Source organism: Phocoena sinus, chromosome 8 (assembly GCF_008692025.1).
Source record: "Phocoena sinus isolate mPhoSin1 chromosome 8, mPhoSin1.pri, whole genome shotgun sequence".
NCBI lineage: Eukaryota > Metazoa > Chordata > Mammalia > Artiodactyla > Phocoenidae > Phocoena > Phocoena sinus.
The window spans coordinates 70,335,815-70,356,342 of NC_045770.1; the positions used below are offsets into that span (position 1 = coordinate 70,335,815).

General features: G+C 36.5%; 1 protein-coding gene across 7 annotated transcripts in view; it reads right to left on the reverse strand.

Annotated features, from left to right (window-relative positions):
• Positions 1–20,528, reverse strand: part of SOX6 (SRY-box transcription factor 6) — a 624,715-nt gene that overhangs the window by 135,882 nt on the left and 468,305 nt on the right. For all 7 annotated transcript variants that reach the window (XM_032641113.1, XM_032641114.1, XM_032641112.1 and 4 more), the window contains one exon: positions 4,082–4,202. In XM_032641113.1, coding sequence (XP_032497004.1) covers positions 4,082–4,202 — 121 coding nt within the window. The remainder of the gene's footprint in view (positions 1–4,081; positions 4,203–20,528) is intronic.

Sequence of the window (20,528 nt, forward strand, 5' to 3'; positions counted from 1 at the left end):
GGTTGCCTACTTTCACAACTATTATTCAACATAGTCATGAAAATTTTAGCCCCAGCAACAAGGAAGATAAAGAAATAAAAGGAATCCAAATCAGAAAAGAAGTAATACTGTCACTATTTGCAGATGGCATGATACTATATATAGAGAATCCTGAAGATGCTACCAGAAAACTACTAGAGCTAAGCAATGAATTTGGTAAAGTAGCAGGATACAAAATTAATGCCCAGAAATCTCTTGCAGTCCTATACACTAACAATAAAAATTCTGAAAGAGAAATTAAGGAAACACTCCCATTTACCACTGCAACAAGAAGAATAAAATACCTAGGAAGAAACCTACCTAAGGAGACAAAAGACCTGTATGCAGAAAACTATAAGACACTGGTGAAAGAAATTAAAGATGATACAAACAGATGGAGAGATATACCATGTTCTTGGATTGGAAGAATCAACATTGTGAAAATGACTACACTACCCAAAGCCATCTACAGATTCAATGCAATCCCTAACAAACTACCAATGGCAGTTTTCACAGAACTAGAACAAAAAAATTCACAATTTGAATGGAAACACAAAAGACCCCGAATAGCCAAAGCAATCTTGAGAAAGAAAAACGGAGCTGGAGGAATCAGGCTCCCTGACTTCAGACCATACTACAAAGCTACAATAATCAATACAGTATGGTACTGGCACAAAAACAGAAATATAGATCAATGGAACAGGATAGAAAGCCTAGAGATAAACCCATGCACATATGGTAAGCTTACCTTTGAAAAAGGAGGCAAGAGTACACAATGGAGAAAAGACAGCCTCTTCAATAAGTGGTGCTGGGATAACTGGACAGCTACATGTAAAAGAATGAAATTAGAACACTCCCTAACACTATACACAAAAATAAACGCAGAATGGATTAAAGACCTAAATGTAAGACCAGACACTATAAATCTCTTAGAGGAAAACATAGGCAGAATACTCTATGACATAAATCACAGAGTAATGGAAATAAAAACAAAACTAAACAAATGGGACCTAATGAAACTTAAAAGCTTTTGCACAGCAAAGGAAGCCATAAACAAGACAAAAAGACAACCTTAGAATGGGATAAAATATTTGCAAACGAAGCAACGGACAAAGGATTAATCTCCAAAATACACAAACAGCTCACACAGCTCAATATCAACCCAATCCAAAACTGAGCAGAAGACCTAGACATTCCTCAAAAGAAGGTATACACGTTGCCAACAAACACATGAAAGGATGCTCAACATCACTAATCATTAGAGAAATGCAAATCAAGAACTACAACGAGGTATCACCTCAAACCAGTCAGAATGACCATCATCAAAAAATCTACAAACAGGGCTTCCCTGGCAGCGCAGTGGTTGAGAGTCCGCCTGCTGATGCAGGGAACACGGGTTCATGCCCCGGTCCGGGAGGATCTCACATGCCACGGAGCGGCTGGGCCCGTGAGCCATGGCCGCTGAGCCTGCACATCCGGAGCTTGTGCTCTGCAACGGGAGAGGCCACAACAGTGAGAGGCCTGTGTACCGCAAAAAAAAAAAAAAAAAAAAAAATCTACAAACAATAAATGCTGGAGAGGGTGTGGAGAAAAGGGAACCCTCTTGCAATGTTGGTGGGAATGTAAACTGATACAGCCACTATGCAGAACAAAATGGAAGTTCTTAACAAACTAAAAATAGAACTACCATACGACCCAGCAATCCCAGTACTGGACATGTGCCCCGACAAAACCATAATTCAAAAAGAGTCATGTACCACAATATTCACTGCAGCTCTATTTACAATAGCCAGGACATGGATGCAACCTAAGTGTCCCTTGACAGATGAATGGATAAAGAAGATGTGGCACATATATACAATGGAATATTACTCAGCCTTTAAAAGAAACGAAATTGAGTTATTTGTAGTGAGCTTGATGGACCTAGAGTCTGTCATACAGAGTGAAGTAAGTCTGAAAGAGAAAAACAAATACTGTATGCTAACACATATATATGGAATCTAAAAAAAAAAAAAAAGGTTCTGAAGAACCTATGGGCAGGACAGGAATAAAGACGTAGACGTAGAGAATGGACTTGTGGGCACAGGGAGGGCGAAGGGTAAGCTGGGATGAAGTGAGAGGGTGGCATGGAAATATATATACACCACCAAATGTAAAATAGATAGCTAGTGGAAAGCAGCCGCATAGCACAGGGAGATCAGCTCGGTGCTTTGTGTCCACCTAGAGGGGTGGGATAGGGAGGTGGGAGGGAGACGCAAGAGGGAGGAGATATGGGGATATATGTATATGTATAGCTGACTCACTGTTATACATCAGAAACTAACATACCATTGTAAAGCAATTATACTGCAATACAGATGTTAGGAAACAAGAAAACAGTATTATCGTCTTAACAAAGTTACATAACATGTCAATTATGTCGATATCTGTGTCTAGAAGAAAATAAGGCCCATAACCTGATTTTGAAATATGGAGAATTTTAAATTTAAAAACATGGAAATTAAATAGTTTCCACATACAGTTCATTTAAAAGGATTCCAAAACTGGTGTAGGGATAACAACTCAGATTCAGGTTAAACCAGTAAACTTAGTTTACACCAACATTCTGAAGGAAGTCAAGGTGAAGAAAGTTCAAAACTACTTATAGAGATCAGAGAAGAAGTGAACCACTGCACTGACAGAAAGATATTCTCTGACCGAATATTATCCTGTCCTTAATATGGATACTAATTTCACAGAATATAACTTGCTCTAAAAATTCTGCTCTAGAAAAATCAACTTTTAACTTTGAGTAACACAATTTTCTTTCACTGTGGTATCCAAAAACCGTTGTTACTCCTAGTTTTGACTGCTTTATAGCTGAGGAATTTTGAAAGTCAGTCCTTAAATTAGCCAATCGCTTAAGATCTCTATTCTTTGAATAATTTGGGTTTTGACACAGACATCTTTCCTTTCCTCACAAGGAAGGGGGTTTTCTACCAAAAGCATAAGAGTAATTGATGGCAAAAAATAGATGTTAAACCCCACTAGGTTTGTTTTTATGCTATTTAGTAACATTCCTTACAGAGAATTTTAGTAAAGTGATTTATACTTTATTATTGCTTTAAGCATATTAAAATACCTTTGTTCACTTTATAAACCCATACACAAAGAAACCGCTGCAGTCAGATTTGTTGCACTCAGACTGGGTGGTTAATATAATCAGGTTAATATGTTAAAAAGAACTTGACACAGAAATTATTAATGAGTAGAACAAGGTCACTACTTCTGAGCTGAGGTCAGTTACAAAGAATGCACAAATGAAATTCAGGTTGACTTTTTATTTACTTGACTATCTTCTTACATTGGATTCCTTTGGCAACATATCTTTAAACATTTAAAGCCCTGTTTACAAGGATGCTCTGAAAGAAGCTTCAAACCATTATGCCCCTAATTGAATTCCCCAGGAGTCCAGTAAACTCAGAGGAATAAAGAAAAATCATAACATTTGCTAAATCATCTCAAAACATACTTCACTGCAAGGTTATGTGTCCTGTTTTTGCGGTTCAAAGATGAATAGGAAAATACAACTGACTGCTTCATTATTTAGACTAAAATCAAAAAGAATTTTACCTATTAGTAGCAAGCTAATTAAATCAGCCTAGTTTTAACTCTTCTTCCAAGAGAAATCAGACAGTAAACAATAATAGCATTTTATACTGTATGCGACCACTCTCCTAGAGTATAAAAGCTCTCAGGAGGAGCAAAGTATCTTTAACCAAAGACAATTATTCACAGTAAAGGTATGAGAGAGAGCTGACAAAAATCTGTAGTCCTAAGGGAAAGTAGCATTTTATCTGTGAATTCAGAACAAACTCAAGTGGAAGAAGAGAAAGTAAAAGTTTTTAGCAACCAATTCGTTTATTAACATGCCCCCTTCACAATTTTCATTTTACTTTAAAATAGCTTTTATGATCTTTTTATTCATAGTTCCTTCATATGCTTCTGTGCTTGTTGTGATTACTAAGCAAAAACATATGGATCTTAGCATTCCCAAAAGAATGTGAAATCCCTTTCTACTTACCTGGTTTGTACGTTATTCCAGGGGGGAAGAGGAATCCCTGTTGGGCAGCAGCAGCTGCTGCCAGGGTCCGCTGGTCATGTGGAAAAATTGGGATCATGAGCGGAGGCATGTGACCCTGAACCTGCTAAACAGAAGAGAGCCTATGATCAGACAGAGAGCAAATGTATGCCAAGGAGTATTTGTTTTTCACCCATGGTGGTGTGCTGGTACCCAAACAGCCACCCACTTTTAACCTCATTCCAAATCTGCTCCCTGAGAAAACTTCAGGCTAAATTCACCAAATCCCTTTCAGATTCCACTGGTACACCAAGGACATAACCTCATTGTGAATTTGCCTCATCCCTGCTTCCACTAAATTATAGTTACTGGTTATCTTTCATCTTGACTTTTTTTCCTTTTATTTTCTTTCTTTTTTTAAAACAAAGAACTAGAAGAAATGTTTTCTTCTGTCACCTTACAATGTTGAAAGGTTTTGCCCTTTCACCTGCTTTGCATTCTGTACTTTATTTTGAAAATAGTACTTAGTATCTTTGGTCAGAAAGTAATGTCTAATTTTTATATATTCCAAAAGCTGCAGCTCCCCAGTTTAGGTATCTTATTTCAAAGCCTCGCTGCATTATGTTAAACATATAGCTCTTCAGATTTAAGGCTACTACATCTTGGCTCCCAATTAAACTAATATTCTTTGCCATCCACACCTCGATGTAACACATAAATTGCTTGTCTGGCTAAGCAGTTTTACAGCTTTATGCACTACCATGTAGCTGAGTAATTATGGAGTTGTATTCAGAGAGCACTTCATAATAAATCCTACTATATCAAATTTCATTTGACCTCAATAAATGTATCAAAGAGCACAAAAATGCAAAACAGAAAATCTTCACTCTATATCAGCATTTGTATTCCATATAAAGAAAATAAGAACTATGACAGAATCATGTCTGTGAAAATCACACTTTAATTTCCTAGCTCCCTCCCTTACTCTATGCATGCTGCCCTGATTCCAATAGCATCACAGGAAGGTTCTGTGCTGGCTTTTAGGGCATGATTTTATAAATTAAACTATAGGACTTTTGTTATTTAAAGATCAAAACTAGGACGTACTAAGAGAAATGATCTTTAAGTTCAAACTGGGTCTTTGCCCTCCTTACTAGTATAAAAGATCTGCATTATATCCTGTTTAAGATACAAACCTTTCCCAGTAATTCTACCAACCCCAAACTCTTCCCCCATTTAAATTCCTAAATCTTCTCTTTAGGCAAAATTCCATATACTGGCCGATGACCCTGTTTAAATAGCACCAACTTGCCTTGTCCTGTCCCTGTTCCCTCCACAGCCAGGGACATATTGCAAAAATGTTCCTGTGTAGGTCTAAGAGGTTTCATTTACCAACAGTTTCTCTCTAGGGAAAGCCCTAAGATGTGGGTTAATAAAGGGCAAGCAAAAAATAAACACTTTACAGTATTTTTCAGAATTCATTTCTCAGGAAAATCAACTTATAATAAAAAGGTCTTTGTGCAATTACTACGTTGCCAGTGGGGCGTGAAAGAAACTAGCTTTGGGCAGCTATTTCTTCCATTTTAGCTGAGGTAAGCCCAAGTTTTGTACATTAGAGTACCAACTTAGCCTGCTTAAACTGGAGCTGATCCCCTAGCGCCCAGGTCTTGCCTTTAACCCTGAAGAAAAGCACTAGGTTTGCTGTTCAACTCCAGCTTTTTGTGACCTGATGCAAACCTGAGATGTCAAAGATGACAGCGCTGTTCTATGTCAGAAAATTAAAAAATGATATTTTTGTGGGTGACTATTGTGCAGTGCAAGAGTATATCAAAGGAAATCACTTCATTTACTTCTAGAAACATGGTCCTAGCATGTACCCAGAACACAGCACAGATGCTTCACATTCTAAAGAAAGGAAACAAGAAACTGAGGAGTCTAGGTATCAAATTTATTTATTCTTTCCTTCTTTCATTTAACAAACATTTATTAAGTTATTATTATGTGTGGATCTTGAAAAGTAACTGGAAAAATGGGGGCTATTTTGCTTGGGAGAGAGAAGATATATGCTTATGTTCAAATATTTGAAAGAATTATGTATGGAAGAAGAACCAGATTAAGTCTGAGCAGTTACAAAGAGCAGATCTAGGCTCAAAAGAAAGAGATTTTAGGGAAGTTGAATGCAAAGAATTTGCTAATAATGAGCTATTCAATAATCACTGTGGTTAAAGAGGTCGTGTGTGCCATTTCCCAAGAGGTGGTCAAGTAAAGGCTGTATACTCATCTGTTAGAGATGCTTTAAAGGATATGCATAACTAAAACCCTGATTAGATAATGACCTATAGTGCCTTTTCAACTTTATAATTCTATGATTGTTTAAAAATCAACATTAGGAAGATAATGGCATATAGTCATTCCTTTACTCATTCATTCAACACATATTTTTATTCAGAATCTACTATGCCTACAAAGGCTTTGTTGTCAAACGAATCTGAGCTTAAATCTATACACTGCCATTTCTATGGCTGTGTGATCTTGAGCAGTTACTTAGCCTTCCTGAGTCTATTTCCTCATGTAAAAACCAAAGCTAATGATACTACCTTACATGGTTGTTGTGAGGATTAAATGAACAAGAAAAGTAATGCTTGTGGCACAGTGACTGGCATGTAATAGGCACTAAGTAAACGTTAGATCCTTGCTTTTCTCTTATATAGTTTACAATTCAGTACTAGAAAATTATCAAATTACTGATAAAACAAGAAACAGTGGATCTTAACCCATAACTCTACTTCAAAAAAAGAAAACATGAGCCAAATAAATAATTCAGTTCGTCAGGCAGAGGCTTGTTTGTTCTTAGCAGACCCATGCCTCACAGAGCATTATCCCATCCCAAATATCCAGAAAACCAAGAAAAAGAAGGTGGGATTAAAAAGCTCATTTGAAGATGTAATTTGGGATCTTTAGTGTTATTCATTAAACAGCATCTTCGAATGAAAACATAATTTTATTTTTACATTGGTGCCCAAGCTCTTCAGATCTTAAGACAACATAAAGGGATCAATGGCAGTTAGGCATCAGACCTTAATTACTGAAACTTGGTGTCTGAAGATATTTCCTTTGTAATTAGCTACGCACATGAGATAATTAAGTAGGCCGCCTAAGGTCATTTTTTTCTAAACTTTTTATTTTATGTTGGAGTATAGCTGATTAACAATGTTGTGATAGTTTCAGGTGCACAGCAAAGCAAGTCAGCCATACGTATACACGTATCCATTCTCCCCCAGACTCCCCTCCCATCCAGGCTGCCACATAATATTGCGCAGAGTTCCCTGTGTTATATAGTAGGTCCTAAGGTCATTTTTAATGCCAAAGAGCTGCAGGTGCTTCATATTAACAAAAGCTGTAAGAATTTAGGGAAGCTCTTTTCTGTCCATCACCCTCTACAAGGTAGGATATTTTAGAAAGTTTCAATGTTAACTATTAGGTAAGACGCAGTTTCAATAAACTGAGGGACAAAGTAAATAAGGAGGGGGACAGAAGGCATTGTGAAAGCAATGATAATGACGGAATCACAGAGTTGAAACGGAGCTTAGAGTTTATCTAACCTAGTAGTTCTCAAAGTGTGGTACCTGACCAGCAGCATCTAACTTCAAAAAGCAAATTATCAGACTCCACCCCAGACCTATGAATCAGAAACTCTGGAGGTTGGGTCCAACAGTCCGAAATTTAGACTAAAATTTAATCCAGAGAAGTGATTCTCAAACTTCTATGGACTTCAGAATCAACCAGAGGGCTTATTAAAACAAAAATTGTTCAACCCCACACTCAGAGTCCCTGAATCAGTAGATCTGAGGGGGAAACCTGAGAGTGTACTGTTTTAACAAGTTCCCAGGTGAAGCTCGTTAGTGCTGTTGGTCCCGGGACCATTCTCTGAGAATCACTAATCCAATTCAAACCTCACAATTTACACATAGGGAACCAGGTGGCTTAGAGAAGGTAAGGCTCTCACTGTCATAGGCAGTGTGGAGGTCACACTGCCTATAACAGAGCTGGATCTAGAATCCAGAACTGCTAACCACCCTGTCCAGTGCTTTTTCCATTATGTCACATGGACTTCATTGATAGAAAAGAGAGAAATCATGTGTGTACACTCTTTGTATAGAGAAAATCTGGGGGGCTGCAACTGAAAATAATTTTATATTTCAGAGGTGTGTCTCTGGAGGTGACTGGGAGTATAGATATTATGTTGTTCAGTTTTAGTCTGTTCCTTCTCTCTTATTTTATACCCAGAATATTTGATCTCGAATCTATTGTCATTAATTCCAGTTAATTCATTAGCAATAATCATTTAGCTCCAGATGATAAAATTGCCCTTAACTCATTTTAAGTAAAATAATAATATGAAAACTCAAAATGCCCTTTGTTGAATACAAGCCAAAGTATCCGGTAGCCATTTAGAACATAGGCTGAGAGATGATGAAAACTCCTCTTTTATCTCTAATTACAGAAATCATCGTCATCATCTTCATCATCACAGCAACTAATATGTTCCAGTATTTCCTATATGTCAAGCACTGGGAAGTGACTCACATGCTCTATCTCATTTAATTCTCAAAACTTTGTGAGGTACCTACTGTTATTATCCTCATTTATTTAATGACCAAGACAAAACCACGAGAGGTTAGGTAACTTAGTCAATTAAAAAGTGGTAGAGCCAAGATTCAAGGGCAGGTATGTCAGGCTCAGAGTCTATACTTTTAAGTACTATATTATATTAATCATAAAGTCATCTTTTGCTAAACAGACCTAAATGAGATAAGGAATATAATTCTTTGTGAAAAAAATTATTTGATTGAAAGTTTTATAAATATAATTGTAAATTTACATGTGGCTGTAACAAATAATACAGAAAGATCCCATGTTTGCTTAACTCAGTTTCCCCCAATGGTAACATCTTGAAAAATTATAGAACAATATTACAACCAGGGCACTGACATTGATACAATCCAAAAATCTTATTCAGATTTCACCAGTGGGATACCATTTAAAAGAAATTATGTGTCTTAAAAACTAGCAAGGGGGCTTCCCTGGTGGCGCAGTGGTTGAGAGTCTGCCTGCCGATGCAGGGGACACGGGTTCGTGCCCCGGTCCGGGAAGATCCCACATGCTGCGGAGCGGCTGGGCCCGTGAGTCATGGCCGCTGGGCCTGCGCGTCCGGAGCCTGTGCTCCGCGACGTGAGAGGCCACAGCAGTGAGAGGGCTGCGTACCGCTAAAAAAAAAAAAAAAAACTAGCAAGGGTAATGAAGGTCTATGAATACTTACGACTGCTATCTTTCATACAAAGCTCACCAGTATGACCCAGTGCAAATAATGTGAGTGGAAATCATGAATTAAAGCAACAATTTCTCCTTTCATAGCTTGCCATTTATTTTACTTACTAGAATATTGGTTGAAGGTGGGACAAAAATAGAAAGCAAGGGCAAGGTGTGGGGGAGAGGTAACGAAAGAGGGCTTGGTGGCCACACAAGAATCACATAAATATCCAAAATATTTTTCTTCTATGGAAGTTGTGAATTAAATTTACTGCACTGCATGTCAGTGCCTAAGGCAGATAAAGAATTTTGAAAATACAGAAAAGCCCCACCCTGCTCTGAAGAATGTAAGCCTGCCTTTCCTCTTCCTTCCCATCATCCTATTTTCCCATTTGGTGACGTGCCAGGAAAGGCAGTCACATTGTAAACAGCAACCTTCAAAAATATTTTACTGAACAATAAGAAATAATAGAATTCCCCTCACTCCATCAAAGAGTGACCAGTCTCCACATGTCTTTTCCAGGAAGTTATCAAAATTTCAAATAGCATCTTTTTTTCTTGAAAGTGTAGTTTTCCCTTAGCCCAAATTCAGAGATTCTTTAATTATCCCATAGGTAAAAGTAAAACTGATTTTATTAATATAAAGAGTAAAACAATGTGACCAAAAATAATCTCTGAGCGTGAAACTGCATTACTTTTATTGCTTTGGAAGTCAGCACTAACTGGGTATGTAAGTTGAATGACTAATGAGAAACCAGGAACCCCATCATAGGTGAAGCTTAGTCAGTGCATCAGGAAAGAAACAAACTGTATCCCCCAAAGCACAACTGCCCATTAATTCTAAACTTCCACAATCCCGGACCAAAGCGTTTCCCTTCTGCAGAGGGTAGGGAACACATTCTTGATCAAATAGGCTACATGCCCAGAAATTTTAATTGCTACGGTGTTCCTCACATCTTTCAGACAATCAAGACAGCAGCAGATGCATGTGAAACACTTGGGTTCTGACTCTTCCTATTCATAAAACAGCATTGTTGCATCAACACTTATGCCCTTTGTTTTCTCTGTGCTAAGTTGTTGATGATGCCATTTTTTGCCATCTGCCCCAGAGCTTCATTAAAGATACATGAATGGGCTAACTGGCCTGATATCTTGTGAGGAACAGGTGCTATTGTTTGTCCCTGAAGACTTGCACTAAAGATATGACTCAGAATACTTGAGAAAGAGCATCTGCAGCAGTCAGTCAGAGGGCAACTTGGCAGAGACCCGGCTACGTGCTAATATGCAGAGTGACACTCGGGGGCTCATTTTCTTTCATGAGGATTATTTAACTTTTCTTAGAGATAGGAAATAAGTATTTATTGAAAATCATGAACATATTAATGTCTATTACTAAGTTAAACACAGTGAGCAAGTGAAGATCTTTTTAATGCCTTATTTCTAGAAAATCATTCCTCATGTGATTTAATTGGATAAAGCTTCTTTAATCTGTTGGAAGGAATGTTTCCAACACTTGTAAATCATGACAGAGGGAGGGAAAGACAGAGACAGAAAATACAGAGAGAGAAAGAGCCATCAGAGAGGGAGAGGCAGAGCATAAAAACAGAAAGGGGAAGGGGTAGGTGTGGGGGTGGAATTTCCTTAAAGGCCCTATTCTTTATTGCAAAGAATAGCTGAGTCATTTGCATAACGTGTTACCATTATAAAAGCTGCAGTGTCTAGAGTGAAAGAAATAAAGTCCCCAGAACCTTACATGAAAAGCCTTCAAGGTCATGGAGGTATCTTCTTACTGCCAAAAAATGCATGCCAGATCTCAGTTAATTCTGGAGAGTTAGGAGGGAAAAGGTCTCATTTGATAGGATAAATTAGTGCTTTAACACAAACCTTTTAGTTTCAAAACTTTGGTTTTTTTTTTGTCAAAAATGTTAAGACTCTGCTTTGCCCTGACTTAAAAAGCAAAATAATGCAGTGGTCAACATTTTGAACTTCTCTTGGTTGACCATAGTTTGAAGTATACTAAGGAACTTTGTATACAGCCTACCTGACTATTCTCTAACTGTTTCAATTCATTAATCATCTCTCACCAAGTAAACTGAGTGTCCTGAATGGCTTGTGACATTTATATTTCTATACACCCCATTGTTCTTATCACAGGGCTAAGAATATAGTAGGCATTTTGTGTCAACTAATCAACGTGAGAACCATCAAGGACTTAAGAACTGGTTTTCTGAGCACTAATTTCCATAGGGTAGTATTATTGTTAATACAACTGCAAAAAGTATAGAGCTGTAGTTGTTCTCATTAGAGAAGAGAATTCAAGAATGACTTTTAAATAAATCTTGATATCACTTTGTCTGCTTTTCATTTGTCTTATTTAGCAAATCTCTGGCTGCTATAGCTAATGGAGGATTGCAAATCCTTGCTTGTAGGGAATCCAGCTAGCTCTAGCAGGAGAATAATCACACTGAAATTTTATCAGGAGCAATTCTGGGACACAAATTTTCTGAGTATTTAAGAACACAGAGTCCAATCTTCCCAGATATTTTCCACCAACATCCAATGGATAATCATTGTACAAATAATGTAAGAAAAAGATCCTGTAGCCAGTGGGAAGCAGCCGCACAGCACAGGGAGATCAGTTCTGTGCTTTGTGACCACCTAGAGGGGTGGGATAGGGAGGGTGGGAGGGAGACGCAAGAGGGAGGGGATATGGGGATATATGTATACATATAGCTGATGCACTTTGTGATACAGCAGAAACTAACACACCATTATAAAGCAATTATACTCCAATAAAGATGTTTTAAAAATGCTGTTTTGTTTGTTTTTGTTTATTTGTTGAAGACAAGATGTTTTCTCTCTCTCAAACTCCCACAAGGATAATATACAAAACACTTTGTTACCATTGTTAACGTTCATCTTTAATATAATTCAGTTTCTTCCTAGAATTTTGTATATTGCTGCCACCACTCTTTTCAAAATCTTCACTAAAGGGCTAGGAAAAACCCTGAAAAGGTAGAACAAACTCAGGATATTGCAGTTTAAAGGCATCCTTTTTAAAAACTCAGGCTTTAGTCTTTCAAAGTCATATGTTTTAGTTTGAACATTAATGAAGAACTAACTTTACGTTTGTAATATGTATTTTTCTGTATGTATATTATACTTAAATGAAAAGTTAATTTTAAGAAAAATGGAAAACAGCTTCAGTAGTTTACTTGTCTTTACTAATTTACACTATTAAATATATCTAACAAAATATCTAAAATATTCATAGGAAAAATGGAGATGATACGTATTGTCACTAGCTTCACTATGTCCCCACCCTCACTACCAAGAGTAACACATAGAAGCAAAGCAACTCGTTTTTTAGGTTGGTCTTTCAGATAGCTATTTCAAATCCACTTCACAGTCTAGTACTTTCCAGCTCCCTTCCTTGGTTACGCAGGGGAGAAATGATCATGGAGAGGAGGAGTACAATGGCTCCATTTATCAGGTCAACAGCACATTTAAAAAATCTCCTTTAGGTATATATTCAGAGAGAAATGTTAATGGCCCTGAAAGGGCCAGTCCTGTCCTCTGTGTTAACACCTTTTTATATTCTCAGCATACTGTATGCACTCTGTTCTATTTCTATTTTCTAAAATGGACAAATATCTCATTAATCCACCAGGATCATCAGTAGTCAAACGTCACTACTTTATCTCTCATTCATTTGTACATGTTCTGCTTAAATACTGAATTTTCAAAGCAAAGAACATGGATTTAGTACTAATGTAATCATGATTCCTAGCATCTCTTACTTATTTGTCTCCTTACTCCTTGAAATAAAGATCTCCACACATACAAAATGACCTCTTAGGCCTCTAAGAGGCATGTTACTCTGTAAGGGAAGTCAGTAGTGCCTGTCTTCATTCAACTATCCAACAGCCTTTCACGGAGCACCTAGCACAATCTGCCCGGTACTGTGCTGGGCACTAGGAATAAAAAGATGCCTAAGAGAAGTCCATAGCTTTATTTTATCAGGTAGCAGTGTTAAGTCTGTCTTCACTTACATAGTAGTAGAAATCATCCAGTTTGTCAGCTTACTTTGGAATGGGGTCAACAGAGAAAGGAAAGATTTGCTTAAAAAGGAAAATAAATTACAACAAAAATTCCATTACGTATCTTTCCATAGTCTTCCTATAGTCTAAAACCAAGAAAAATTTTGAGAGTATTTATGAGGACAAAAGTCAGATTACTTCATAAAATGGATGACAAATGTTAATTAAATGTGTTTAAATTATCTTACTATGCTTTAAGAAACTCTCACCAGGAGGGAAGTAGTATGTCCTGGCCATAAAGAAATTAATAAAACATGTTATGCAAAAGTAAAATGTATGGTTCATTTGGAATTAGATATGTACCACCTTTTCAATCCATACAGATGCATAATCTTGTCAATTAAATATTATTGTTAAGGTCTAGTAGTATGTTAAAATCACTTTAAAGTGCAACTAAGGAAAATTCATGTGTGTTTATTACTCCTTAAGGATCTATTAGTGGGTATTTTATTCAGATTCGTGCTGTAAAATCTGCATAAACTCAGCATATTGTTATCCCCATGTGTGCATTTGTTTGGTTAAAGCAGAACAGCAAATCTCAATTTTTGCAACTTCTGAAAAAGTCAAGAGAACTAAAACAGTCTTAATTTTAATCAGATACAAACAGTTATCACTACAGAAGTGAAGAGTTGACTATTATGCAAATAGTCTCAGTTAGTGGTCACCAGGCCATCACAGAAGACTGAACTAGTCAATTATTTTAGGTATTTCCAAAGACTAGTGAAGATGAATGTTTCTTATTCCACCCTGTCTTATTTCCACAGAAGTATGAAACATATTAGAGACTAATGATTGTTTTTCTCAGATGGAAATCCCATTAAATACACAATGATCAAAGTGTTTTGCCAAGATGGAAATTAATTTTTTTTAATTCTGCATAAATGCCACATAAATATAGTAACATTTGTGAAGAATGTGGCATTCCTTTGTTTCTAACAACCAAATTCAGATATAAAGCTTTCACAAACTTTTGACCTGTAATGAAGGCAACCTGGCTTTTACCCCTGAAGTATTTTACACAGCCTTATTCTGTTACCAATGACCAGAGTTCAATTATTAAATTCCTCCTCCAGAAATGCAGGTTTACCTCTTAAACTACAGGTTTTGTTAAAATTATGCACAAGCAACTTAAAGGCAGGGCCTTTGTATCTTAGTAAAAATCCCTCTCTTGCACAGAGTAGGGACTCAACAAATATTTGTAACATAAACGCATTAGAGAACTTTCATTGTTATTTTAAAACTAAGCTACAATAATTTTGATAATTTTTACATCTTCTGAATCAATTTGAAGTCCTTTTATCATTTGAAATCCTCAAATCGAGGCAACAGAAATATACCTCTGCTTCAAACATACTTCATTACAGCGATCTTTTCTTTTGGCACGCCACAGTCTGACTTTGAAGTCCACTAGTTGGTAAGAAAATATAAAAATTGATTTTGTTCATTTATTTGAAGATATTTTTAATGACTGAGCTCTCCTAGTATATCTGTTAAAATTCTTCTATAGTATAATTTAGAGATGCCTCTAAGCTTCTTTAATAATTTCATCATCATCAGTTATAATCCTGAACTGACGGAAATAAGCTGTTCTCATCAGAAGAGCCAGAAATACAGTTTTCCAAAATAACTTTTAAAATGTTTGTTTTATCACAGTGGGCTGGTTATGCAATACAGAATGAATGACAGAAAAACATTTAAGCATCACCTATCGTGCAGAGAAGAAACAGTTTCTTTCTTAAGCTAGAAGGGCTAAGAAACATAAACTCTGAACAGAACATAAATAAGATGTTTAAACTATTGACAGCTGGGTCCCAGCCATGGCAAGATAACCCTCCCTGGAAATATCAATGAGAGACCTTGCCCGTATATGTTCAGGGGGGCAGGATGCAGAGAGGTAAAGTAAGGTGACCTTTATAGGAAATAAACACTGAGTAAAGGCATAAATAGTGCCTATAGCCACAAATCAAATAGCCTTCAGGTGTTTACTCTTTATTATACTCTAGCCTTTTTAGAGCAAAAAGTTAATAACATGGAACTTTAATTCATTTTGGAATGTAATCTACAACTCTTGCCCCACCCTCAGCATACACACTTACACACATACACACACTCATTCACACACACTCACGCATACTTCTACACTTGCTATGCCAACTAAATGCACAAGTGTGTCAACACTGAAGCTGGTATAAGGATAAGCTAATATGTTGATTCAAAAAGAGCAATTTTATTTTTATATTTTAATTTCATAGTATGTTCATATTAAATAACTTAGATACAATAAAGCAATGTTCCTATTAAAGAAGGTAAGGTGCAAACTCCCTAGCCTGGGCTGGCAGTGAAATCACTCTATAACATATTCTTAACAAACCTCTCAAACCTCTTTCCTACTACCCTTTATCCTCTTTCTCCTCTTGCTTTCAATAGCTTCTAAGTTTCTGTGATGACGCTTTTCTCACTCACCATGTAGGATGATCTTTCCTTTCCCCTTTGCCATCCTAAACCTGACCTACCGTTCAAAGTGCAGCTCAAAACTCCTCTATGAAATTTCCCCAGGTATAAATTTCTTTCCCTCTGTCAAAAGTTACACTGCATACACTGTGTTTAATTATTTAATGGTTTTCAGTTCAATATTTGACACCATTCTAGGCACTGGGGACACAGAAGTAGAGAAAATTTCCTACCATTATCTCCTAGGGAAGACAGACAACGTACAAATGAATGTAATATGTATGTATGTGTCTGTATACACACACCCATGAGCAAATATATATTAAATATAATAAATGCCAGTTGATAATAGATGCTATGAAGAAAAATAAAGTTAAGATAATGAGATAGAGTATGAGGGGTAGAGGGTGGGAAGCAGGAGGTAGTCAGTAGGGAGTAGAAAGGACTATTTGGGATAGTGGTGGTCAAAAAAGGCCTCTCTGAGGAAACAACATAGCTCAGGGTTAAATGAACTAAAGTTGCATGAGATCTGATTTAGGTTTATAAAGATCACTCTGGTCGCTGTGAGAAAATTTGACTTTATTAGGGCCAGAATGAAAGCTGAGAGACCAGTTTAGAAACTACCTCAACAGTCCAAAAGTGGGCATAACAGTGAACTTTTTGCATTTTATATATCTCTCTGCTTAAGCAGAAGGAAGACATCTTGCAGACAGATTCTTAGCACGCTACTAGGACAGTGCCTCCAAATATGAAAGGGAAAATGTCATTATCTGACTGATTATCTTAACTGACTGACTAAAACAGACCTGTCCCATGATTTCATGAGACAAGAAGCATAGCATTTTCAAGTTTCAAGCACTTGCACCTTTTTATGCCCATAGGGGAGAAGAGTACAAGAAACTAAAACCTAAGTGGCTACTGCTGAATCACTATAATTCTTTTCCCCAAATAGTATGTCTGAATAAAATTTTAAGCAGCCGAGAAGCTTATTGACAAAAACTAAAAATGTAAATCCTTAATTCAGTCTCTGTGTGGGAAAAATAGGAATATTTTAAATGACACTCAAGCTACCTATGAGAAAAAAAAATCAACTGTTAGTAAAGATCAGAAGAGTAGAAAATTTAATATATGCAAACTGGCTCAAAACACTGGCTAAATTAAACTTCTCTTGCTTTTTTTTTTTGGCAGTTGAGACTAATGTTATATTTGCCAAATGAAATGGAATTTACAATACAGAGTCAGATGCTGCAGCAAATTCACCTCAAATAATATTCTTCGCTGTTACAAAGAACAATAGGCCAATAGCATAATTTGAATGATTAGTAATAACTCATGTAATCACAGCTGAAAGGGAATAGAAACTCAAGCCCAAAACGAAACAAAATGGTCCACTCAGGTCAATTAAAAAAAAAACAGAACTCAAAATGGAAAATTATCATATTGAATTTTCCACACATTCTTTTTTTTTTTTTTGCGGTACGCGGGCCTCTCGCTGTTGTGGCCTCTCCCGTTGCGGAGCACAGCCTCCGGACGCGCAGGCTCAGCGGCTATGGCTCACAGGCCCAGCCGCCCTGCGGCATGTGGGATCTTCCCGGACCGGGGCACGAACCCGTGTACCCTGCATCGGCAGGCAGACTCTCAGCCACTGTGCCACCAGGGAAGCCCCCCCAACTTGACCAATTTTAAGACAGTTCAACTTAACTTTATAAATTTCTGTGGGTAAGAAAGTGAAACAAGGAGAGAAACAGAACCGCCTTTGCATCCCCCGCCCCCCCAAAAAAGAAAAATATATGTCCCATGATATGTGAGTCACATGGTAAAGTACCTATCCATAGATTTAATTTTTGACTTTAGCTTGGGTTAAAACTTGAATTCCTAAAAATGTAGTTACAAATTTGTGAGCAGGCATTTTCCTTAACCCTACTATCTGCATCCACGAGGATCTAGAATAATGGTGATCAAAGCTATAGATATTTATTTTTAGTTCCAAATGACAATTCCCAAATATGAATGACACAAAGCCCAGCTTTGAGTCTCTTCAACTCTTCTCAATATAAAAGGTCAGTTTAGCTCCTTTAAAACTGCACTATGATTGTATTTTCCACGGTAGAACAAGGCGTTGAATCTACACAGACATTATCAGCCAATAACAATAGGTCTTTGTCCAGCTGTGACTACTTCCCTCCTCTACAACCATTTCTTATCTGGCCCAGGAAATGCCTGTTTTAACTGACAGGTAGGAGATTAAATCGACAGCTGCTGAAACACAATCTCAGCTCTGTTAGATAGGCTTTCATTGGAAAGCACTACAAACACATAATTTGTTTATGTTGTACCAGCAATCTCTGACAAAGCAGACTGTCTAGCTGAGACAAATGTGGTTAAACCCATTTATTGTATTATTTCTGCTACACAGAACAAGCTCTTAAAACACAGAAACTAGACAAGGCACAAAGCTCTAGCTGTCTAAAGAAATCAAGAAGAGATGACTTCTTGTTACACTAGCCCTTTTTATACAGAAAGCATGTTATCCCCTGGAAAACATCTATTCCATTTTTATTTTAAGTGAGTGGTTCAATTATGTTTATGTTTTCAGTTTTTGAAGTTTCTTTTGTTGCTTCCAGCATAAACAGGCATAAAATCACCTAATCACTAAATGTCTCTAGATTTAAGAACATGATGAATATTTATAGCAAGTGCTATATCACCCCTTCAAAAAAATACCCATAATGATAAATTCTAATGACAATTGACCCTCTTTCAATATTTACTGCAAATTCTGATAATGCTATTCGACTTCTTTATTTCACTTGATGTAAAAATAGCTTTGCAACTTATAAAGAATATGAATAGCAGTTTCCTTAAAATTAAGGAGTCATGCACAGAGATACCTAATTTTATAAAATAAATGTCAAGGGGGGAGGTTCTAACAACAACAGCAACAATAAAATCTGCTAGTTACGTGGCCATAAATTACTTGCTCCAGGTTAATAATAAGAAGCAGAAATAAATTTTATTATTTTATATCTAAAATTTATTCTTTAGGTTACTCATTCAACTCTAGCTAGCATTCTGAGTATACTGTATATACATAAACTGTAAAATTAGTATAACTAAAGATTAAAGTCTATATCTACCTTCACTAAATTCTAAAAGTTATAATCAATGATAATGAAACAACAGATGGTACCCAATATGGTTTAAAAATAAGAAAACAGATGCTGTAACTCAAACTTGTCAAAAATTTTTAGGAAGAGTAGCATAATAAAGATTATAAAACTATATTTGAAATATGGCCAAAAGGATTATGGTTAGCCACTCTCAAACATGTCACCATTCCCTAAAATCTTATTTTATTTTTCCTTAATCATCATCATAAAACAGGCAAGTGAGAAAATAATCTTCCACGTTGGAACATATGGGCCACTTGGAACTCAAGTTAGTCTTAAAATACAGAAAGTATGCAATAAACTAGCTGAATCCATGGGGTCTCCCTCAAACAGCATGGATAATGAGGGGAATCCATAACAGACATAAACAAACCCAGAAAGATGTCTAGACCCCACATCATTATGTATGATATATGCCCAAGATATATGGGCATACATTTGAATGTTCAAGCTCAAACTTGGCTTCTATTAGACTGATTCAGTCACAGCATGGGGTTTCTTTAATAAACAAACCTTACTGTTAGAAAATATTGGAGACTCAAATCATGTATTATGCCCCAGCTAGTTAAAGATGTGGTGCTCTAAAGCCCTATATCCCTTGAAGCTTTCTTACAACAGACTGTAAATAATAAAGGAAAACTACATCTAGAAAAACATATAGAAGTCTTAGATTTTTGCATTACAAGTTGGGAGCAGATACTACACAAAGCTAACATTTCAACTAATTTTTAAATTCCCATTAAAAATTAGAAATGAGTTGAACAATGTGGGCCTTAGTCTTTTATTTTCCATGATTCTGAAGAATGTTGAATGCCTTCAGATAAAAGATGTAACCAGGGTTATTTATTTCACTACAATAAGTTCTTTGCCATATTTGATATATACACACATGTATAATATAAATAGCTTTACTTCACTTTAGGATCAGACTTTAGAAACAGAATGGTCTTAGAAACCCATTTTTCCAATACTTTCATTTTAAACATAAATATAATAAGGCCCAGGAAGGAGAAGTGATTTGTCAAGGTCACAAAATTTGAGAATGGCTAAGCCAAAGTTAAAAACAAGGTCTTTACTCCAAGTGTGCCGATTTCACAAAATTATAAAATCAGAGATTTTTAGGAATGGAAATAGATTTAGAAACTATGTAATCCAGTGATTCTCACCTGGACAAGGAGTTCTGGTGAGCTTTTTCAGAAATACATATGCTCTCTCCTTCCTTGACAAGTACTACCGATCAGGCCTAACTACCACATTTTATAGAGGAGAAAACTGAGGCACGAAAGGATAATGTGACTTCCGCATGGCAACATAACTAGTTAAAATCAGCTAAGATTTGGAACTAGGTCTAATTCCCAGTTCAGGAATTTTCATTTTTCTTTCCTCATTTTCTTTCTGTCTCCTTTAAGGTAAAACCTA